Source organism: Rhinolophus sinicus, linkage group LG10 (assembly GCF_036562045.2).
Source record: "Rhinolophus sinicus isolate RSC01 linkage group LG10, ASM3656204v1, whole genome shotgun sequence".
NCBI lineage: Eukaryota > Metazoa > Chordata > Mammalia > Chiroptera > Rhinolophidae > Rhinolophus > Rhinolophus sinicus.
The window spans coordinates 81,965,659-81,974,035 of NC_133759.1; the positions used below are offsets into that span (position 1 = coordinate 81,965,659).

Consider the following 8,377-nt stretch of genomic DNA (forward strand, 5'->3'; position numbering starts at 1 on the left):
GTTTTTCAATATCAAGATGATGCTACTAAACATTTTATTTCATGTATGTGTGTTCTCCCGAGGCAGAAACAGTGAATTGCCATTGCATTTATATATTCATTTTGTAAATGTCGAAAGATTCCTAATTAGAAATTCCAATTTTTCCTCCCCCTTTTCAGATTTGGCCTGGCACGTGGGCACCTCATATTGGAAACATGCATCTCAAATATGTCAACTAAGTTAGAAGGTCTTACTCTTTAGCCTTGTTTGAGAAACCTATGACCTTGGAAGAACCCTGGGGATTTTTTTTTTTTTTTAATGTGCCTAACTAAGAAATTTTCTCTGAGGCTTTAGCAATGGAAATTTGATTGCCCATTGTATAAGAAAAAAGTGATTTCCTATCCATCTGATTATGTTCTCTGGTTAGTTTAGCCATTTTGAACTTAGTGCTTTTGGCTAAACATACTGAATGCTACTTGTATGCAGAAAAGAATTAGATGATTACATGTTTCAACCTTTTAGGGTGGTAAATACATGTACAGTTGTTTACATACTTAAAAGGAAAAAGTTGAGTAAATTTCTTGTCATATAGTGGCTCTACTTAATGTAGCCTGTATTAATGTGAAATATTTACCAGAATATTCAATAAAAAGATGAACAGTGTTTAGAAGTGGGGTGTGATCCTTTCAGTGGTCATGCAGATACCACCCAGTCTACAATCATATTGAACCAGGTTGGGCTTCTCACATTTTACACTTTTGAGTCCATTCTTAGACTGCCTTGAAAAAGCACTTTTAAGACTAGTTATATACTTGTTAAACATTCCTTATTCTTTTATAAACGAGCAAGTTTCAAGCCCCTGCAATGTATCTCACCTGACATTAGCAGATAGGCCATAGACAGGTTTAGTTCTTTATGGATCATGAGTATGTCAATAAGAACAATAGGATTTCAATCAGATGACACTGAACAAACTTAGGGACACCCAGGTCATCAACTTCAGGTTCCTTTTGTGCTTCCTGACTTTTTTCTGTAAATATTTTGGTTTTAGGTGTTCTACATTTTATCATTTTATTCGGGTTGGGACATAGGAGGGAGCGGGGTGGGGGGGGGAGGTGACTCCTGTAATTCTGTTACATTGTTGAATCAGCTGAGTAATGTTTATAAACACGTGACTAATTCTGGGCTGAGTTCCATGGCCCCACGTTTGAAGAGCCAATATGTTTAACAAGCTAAACACAGGAACACTAGAATGGATTGCTTTGGCCAAACCATAGGCTTTGCCAAGAATCTGATGCAATAGGAAAGGAAAAACTATCCCACTGAAAAGAACAGTCATCAACTTATTCATGTTTTAATATAGTTGAATTTCCTGGTCTTATGTATAGGCAGTCTAAAAAAGAAAACAAGAAAACGTTTTAGAGAAGCCAAAGCACATATCAAGGCAAAGAAGGATGCACAGAAAAATAGTAACTAGGGGCAGAACCATACAAGCAGCACTTTTCTTCTCTCATACCAACAGGAGTTCTTAATCTTTTCTTCTAGAACCACCACTAGATAAGACACACCATGTTTGTTCTGTGTTGGACATACCTGGTTCTTTTGTCTTCCATAACATCTTACATATGAGAGAGCTTCTTTAAGCTCATTTCTTATTTTCTATTTTGAATGGATTTGGAAAATATCACTGGTGTTGAAACTACTGCCTTTGTAGTGTTTGATAACCATATCAAGTGTTCTCAAGAGATCCCCTTACCATGAGGGGGAAATAAGACCCCTTGGATCACCTACAGGTCTTGCTGTTTCCACTTACTACTGAAAAATAAATAAATAAATCACCTAATAGTGAAATGAATGAAACATATTAGTGAGAGATGATATTAAGTAAATTATTCAGTGGGACAAAAAGGTGAGTTTTGTTCTATCTTAACTGTCTACAATACATTTGAATTATCTGCAAGAGCCCTTTACCCTATCTTCTACCCCTTGAGGACAACAGAATGAAACATTTTAGTTCAAGAACTAGAACCCATGAGGAGGCAATTAGGAGAAATTTCTAGTAGGATTAGGAAGAAACAGGAGCTATGCACTTGGTAGTCGTTATCTAGAATACCCTCTTCCCTGCCCTCTTACCAGCACTGCCTTCTTTTCTTTCTATTTGGATCCCAGTAGCCTATTCCTCACCCCATTTTGCCTGCCACAATTTCTTCTTCTTCTGTCTTGCCTTTTCCTGGCATTACTTTACTGCTTTTCACCAACCTGAACCTTGGATTAAATTTAGCTCAGGTAAGAACTTAATTACTTTCAAAATTACAAGGGATTTGGGGGGAGGCAGGATGGCTACAGTGAAACAATAGTCAGGGCCTAAATTCTATTTTCATTTCTGCCACTTGAAGCTGTATGACCTTAGGCAAGTAACTTCTCATTTCTGGGCTTCACTTTCCTCATCTGAAAATGAAATTGAACATAAGTGAACTCCAAGGAGTCTCCTAGGTCTCACACAGATTTTCTTCTTTTTCTTGTGAATGAGAACATATGGTATGAAAATACTGAAAGCCACTAGATAGAATGTTTACATTGCCGAGGTTTGAGGGGCCCCTACCATTGGTTCTCACAAGGAATCAAAAGCCCACTGTTATGGTGGCCAGTACTGATTTTGAGATTTTAGTGGAGACAGAAGAAAACTTTGCACATCCATAGTGTGCCCTCAAGTCATTAAGAAACATCCTGCTGAGGCATAAATCAAACCCTATGAAAATCACAACTCTTTCAAGGAATAAAAATATATCATCAAGGTTTCTGGACCCACTTATTTCTAGTAGTGTTCAATGTAAAAAAAAATTCCACTATCAATAAAAGTATTGATGTTTTAAGACCCTTTAAATCTATTGTGGCTACAGTGTGCTGACTTGCCCTTTTATAGGCCAGTCTGCTTCCTTCAGTCCCTGCTCTCAAAGGGGAAATCCCATCACCTCAGCTAACCAGACCGAAGAAGAGAGTTGGACAGCCAATGGTGGTACCTCCTAATCAGAGGTAAGAAATCTCAGTGAAACTACAGTTTCCATCTGTTCTTATACATTCTGGTCAAATCTTTCTCCCAACCTCAAAATTAGTGCATGAGGGGACCATCCTCAGTTTTAGGTAGCTTGTAGAAGGGAAAGGCTGGTCATATTATATTTTCAAGCCAAACAGAGAGGAGTATTTAGTTTGCACGGTTCTGTCCCACTGTTTAAGTAAGACCTTTGGACCACATTGTAAACCAGGAAGAGGCAAACAAGCCTGTAGGAAAACAGCTCCTGAACATCTTGTTCTCTAACTAGCCCTAGATGTCTTCTATCAAGAAGTGGAGCTGGTTGTGACGTCTTCCAGTGAACCCTGTCCTGGAATGAGGGACTCTGTCTGATAACACTGCATTTTCTATTCATTCTCAAAGATTTGTCACCATTTGCCAACAGGAAGTTTCCTTTACTTTCTCTCTCTCCTGTTAGGAAATGAGTAAGAGAAAAATGGTTTTAAATATCTAAAACTTAAGAGTATGACCACGTTAAAAAAAACACACAGCAGGAACCTGAAACTTGAGACCTAATTTGGAAAACAAGATCATAAATCTAATGATCAGATTGCAAACCTGTTTTGTGATTACTTTTTACCTGTTTTACTTTGATGGTATTGCTGAGTCCAAAGTACAGTCGTCCCTTGGTATACACGGGGGATTGGTTCCAGGACCCTCCTCCGTAGATACCCAAATTTGAGATACTCATGTCCCTTATATAAAATGTCATAGAACAATGCACGATTAGCCCTGTGGATTCAAAATGTGGAGATATAAAAGGCCAACTGTATAGAAAAAAATCTGCATATAAGTGGACCTGCACATTTCAAACTCAAGTTGTTCAAGGGTCAACTGTAATTTGCCTAGTGGTAGAGACCTGATATTCCCTTGTAGGTTTAGTCAGATTTCTGGGGTTGGGGCCTGGGCATAGGTTTGTTGTTTGTTTTGTTTTTAAGCTCCCACACTCTAATAAATAGGTAATCAGTGTTGATCCTCTGATTTAAACTTTTGGTCCTTCATCCAGGTTGCATGGATGATGAATCTGGCTTTCTCTCTAAAGCCAACTGCCTATTGCCTAGTTCCCCAGCCCTTATAGCACACAGCATCTCAAGAAAAGTAAGCTTCTACCAGCAGTCTTATAGTAGTAGTACGTGCTGCTGTTGTTTTGTAGTAGAGATTAATAGAAAAGAGACCTCACTTCCATATTGATCCTTCTTGAAAACCTTTGACACTTCTCTCCTAGTTCTCCTACTCTGGCTGGTCTTTCTCGGACTCTTTTGGAATCCTCTTCCTCTACTACCCCTTAAATAAATGTTGACGTGCCCAAGCCTCTTCTTTCACTGTATCTTCTCCGCTGGTGATCCTATCCCTCACTCTTGGATTTCATTCCATTCAGATCTGAATCACTAGCCCAGAGCTCTCTGAGCTTCAGACCAGTATATCTAGCTCCTTACTGTGCTTCTCCATCTGAGCATTCCACACACATCATACATTCCCAGTATAAGGTAGTCCCTTCCCCTTGTTTTACCTATTACATTACATGGTACGACTAGCTACCAAGACTCTGAAGGCAGGAGATTGGGAATTACCCTAACTTATCTCCCTCTCCCTCGCTCCATCCTTAATCAGTCACCTTTATCCTTCCTCCTCTGTATGTCTGACTCCCTCTCCCACCCCCACTCCCACCCCCCACACACACACTTCTCTCCATCATCACAGTCCTGCCCTTTTGCCCACTCCATTTCACTAGGCTAGAGTCTTCACCTTCAATCTCACTGTCCTCTATCCCATCCCCTACTCCCCGGGAACAGACTATTTACTCACTTTGCTTAAAAGCTGATTTGTCATAGATGTCTCCTCACAATCTACTTCCCAAGCCTTACCCTCCAGACCTGCTAAGACACTTCATTTAGGCATACACCACTTTTTAAGAGGTCAGAAACCTTTTTGGAACATAAAATGTACACATCCTTGCTCCCTGAAGTGTGCTTTTAAGGACCTGCTCACCTACGGGTCTGCATCACCCAGGATCTTATTAAAAACCTAGAATCTCAGGTCCCACCCCAGACTTCCTGTATCAGAATCTTCATTTTTAACAAGTTCTTCAGGTGATTTATGTGCACATTAAAGTTTGAGCAGCACTAACTTATAAAATAGTCTTTTTTAAATTAACAAGTGAAAAAATCAGAGGTAAGGGAAAATCGGATAAAGCCAGAGCTTATGTAATATTGATAAATGCATGAGGTCAGGTGGTCAATACTTAATTTGGGGGGTCGGGGTGGAGGTATACTGATTTTGAGGAAGCCAAACAGGACAACCAGATCAAGTGGAGGTTTTTAGTGTATATCGGTACTAGACTTAGTACTTACTTTCTCATCACCTCTCCTGCCTCCTTTCACATCACTGTGTCTGCATCAAAAATCTTCTAAGGCCAGACTCTGATCTTCCTTTCCAGAGGTCTAGAGACCAAGCCCTCCTCACCAGCCCCCTGCCCTTCCTTAGTTTCCTGAGGTTACTTAGGTGTGACAGAGATCAAAGAGCAGGCTTCTCCTACCCCTCAACCTTTATAAGTCCAGGTATCACTTCTTCCAGAAAGCCCACCCTCCCTCCCTGCCCTTCCCCTTCTAGCTGTGCTCCACGCCATAGAGGCATTTTTCATCCTGTATTCTCATTGATTAACGGGAGGCAGTACACAGCTGTGTTGAAGGGCAGAGGCCCTGGAATCAGATACACTCGGGTCTAAATGCCAGCTCCTCCTCCTACAAGATACGTGCCTTTGAACCAGTTACTTAACCTCTCTGGGCTTTATTTTCCTGACCTGTAAAATGTGGCTAATGATAGTGGTTTACTGTCCAAAACTGTTGAGAAGAATGGGTGAATTAATTAATCCATGTGACTTGTGCCGTACCTTACCAGTCCCCAAACCACCAGCTGCGAGAGGTGAATAGTAAAAAGCTGAGCGGTTGTAGCACTCAAGAGGCCGGCTGGCCAATGTTGAACCAAAAGGAACTCCAGGTCCGTGCGGCCCGGAACTCCTTCCAACTTTTGCAGAGCCGAGGGCATGCTCCCTCGCGGATAGGGCGGGACCTTTGGGTTGAGTGACGGCGGGTGGACCGCCCCGGGCGTGACGTAGTCCTGATGTTGTTGCTGCGGTCGCACGTGGTCGACCGAGTACGTCTCAGACTCTGCTGCGCTCCGGGACCTCAGCACCAGTCGCTTGCCTTCCTGCTCGTCCTGTTCGCTATGTCCACATCAAGCTGCCCGATTCCCGGGGGCAGAGATCGGCTGCCCGACTGCTACAGCACCACGCCGGGGGGCACGCTATACGCCACTACCCCGGGAGGTCAGCGGGCCGGGCTGGGGTCCGCAGGCAGCGGGCAAGCCAGCGCGTGCGTGCTGTCGCGGGGTGTGGGTGGGGAGGTACGGGCCTTGGACTCGTCCACAGTCCCCTCTACAGATTGTAGTTTAGGGCGGAGGAGCGGGAGCCGAAGCCTAGTTTCCGGGTGATTCTGGGCTGAAATCCTCACTGGCCTGGGCTCCGGGCGCCTTGTTCACCGGCCCCTGCCAACTTTGCCGCCCCGGAATAGGAGCCGAGGCCCCAACTGAGCGTGGCCTCAGCGGGAAGCATCAGGTTTTGCAAAGCAGCTAGAGCAGGTGGGGCAGTTGGGGACTGGGGCTTTGGGTATCTGTGGCTGGCTGGTTGGGCGAGCAATCTGGGAGCATGAAGCTAGCTGCTGGACTCCCAGCTAGAGTTCCTCCTGCCACGTGGGGGCCGAGGGCTGGGCGGAGAACAAGAGCAGGGCCCTTTGAGGACACGATTCTGTGCCAAGTTCCTTTAGGTGGGGCTGAGCCTGATAGGACTTGGGAGGGGTCAGGATAAGAACATTATGTCCCTGTTTCATGGGGAACACAGCTCCTCCCTGCATGGTATCAGAGCCCGGGTGGCAGCACTGGGTGAACCGCCTTCACATCTGCTGTTTGGCTTCCTGATCCAACTGAGGCTGGAGGTCGAGGCCCCACCTTGTGAACCAAAGCAGTGAAGTCGCTGAGCTGGAGAGGAGTAGCCTGCAGTACCTGAGCTCCAAGTTCAGTGCTCCTTCTAGAACCGACTTGAAGCTCCCCTAAACCAAAAGCTCCTGCCTCGACCAGCTGGGATGTCCCCATTGCTTAGCCACATCTTGGTTAAGCCTGGAAGTCTTAGTGCTGTGAAGGCTAGTCATCCGAGATCCTGGCTGGGCTGTAGAGCAGTAGTCCTTTAAAACAGGGAAATGTGACCCCCAGGTCCCTAAAAAGCCTGTATCAGGGCCCCAAACAGCTCTCTACCCAAGCTTCTGCCACTTACTTAGCCCCTGCCCCTTGACAGGCACCAGGATCATCTACGACCGAAAGTTCCTGCTGGAGTGCAAGAACTCACCCATTGCCCGGACACCCCCCTGCTGCCTCCCTCAGATTCCCGGGGTCACAACTCCTCCAACAGCCCCACCCTCCAAGCTGGAGGAGCTGAAGGAGCAGAAGGAGACAGAGGAAGAGACACCTGGTAAGGAAAGCAGGACCTACCTAAAATTAAGAAATGCCTTTGATTCTAAATGCCCTGAATAAGTAGAGTGGGGGCTCAATTCCAAAGGGTTTCTACACTGAGACTGACACTCAGCCCAGCAACCAGTCCTGCCTTTTCTCTCTCCAGATGACGCACAATTTGAAATGGACATCTAATCCAGTTAAGATGACCCGTGTATGGACTTAGAGGAATCCCTCGTGCCGCTGCTGCCACCTCTTCCTGGGGTATCCAACGGCCAACTGGCCTCGTCTAATCTGGAAGGGAGTGACTTGGTTCTGGGCCTCCCTTAGTTCTGAGGCAGCTAGACCAGGGATAGGAGTGGGCAACTTGCCAAGCCCTTAGCTCTACTTTCTTTGGTCTGTAGGCACTCCTCTCAACCCCCAGCCCTCTATGCTCAGGGGCTGAGGCAGGGCCTGGGGGGTGGAGTGTGTCATTTTCTGACTGCTTAGTAAAACATTCAAAGAAATGCCTTGGCTCCAGTGTTCTCAATGCTGATCTTCCCATCTCAGCCCCACAGCTAATGGCTCCAGCAGACCTGGCTAGGACCAGAGGTCCCCGGTCCCTGCCCAGCTCTGGTTGGTCCAACTTCCAGTGCAAATCAGAGCCAGCCTTGGCAGGCTACAGGAGCTGCCAAACCATAAACAGCAGTAGCCTGTTCCAGCCTTTCCAGGAAGCAGCCTTCCTGGAATCAGGCTGCTCCAGTAATCCCTATCCTGACGAGGGATAAGAGAGGCGCTGCCCCAGCCTCTTAGCCTTCTCCTCCCTCCCGTCTCTCCCCATGCCTTTTC

General features: G+C 45.4%; 1 protein-coding gene across 9 annotated transcripts in view; it reads left to right on the forward strand.

Annotated features, from left to right (window-relative positions):
• The window catches only part of ANKHD1 (ankyrin repeat and KH domain containing 1), a 113,192-nt gene extending 105,137 nt beyond the window's left edge, over window positions 1-8,055 (forward strand). For 6 of the 9 annotated variants that reach the window (XM_074313637.1, XM_074313634.1, XM_074313635.1 and 3 more), the window contains 3 exons: window positions 2,903-3,012; window positions 7,395-7,568; window positions 7,716-8,055. In XM_074313637.1, coding sequence (XP_074169738.1) covers window positions 2,903-3,012; window positions 7,395-7,568; window position 7,716 — 285 coding nt within the window. In that variant the 3' untranslated portion in view covers window positions 7,717-8,055. Of the gene's footprint in view, window positions 1-158; window positions 643-2,902; window positions 3,013-7,394; window positions 7,569-7,715 lie in introns of those variants that run through there. The other 3 variants (XM_019740240.2, XM_019740239.2, XM_074313638.1) reach the window with 1 other exon arrangement.
• Window positions 8,056-8,377: the final 322 nt, after the last annotated feature.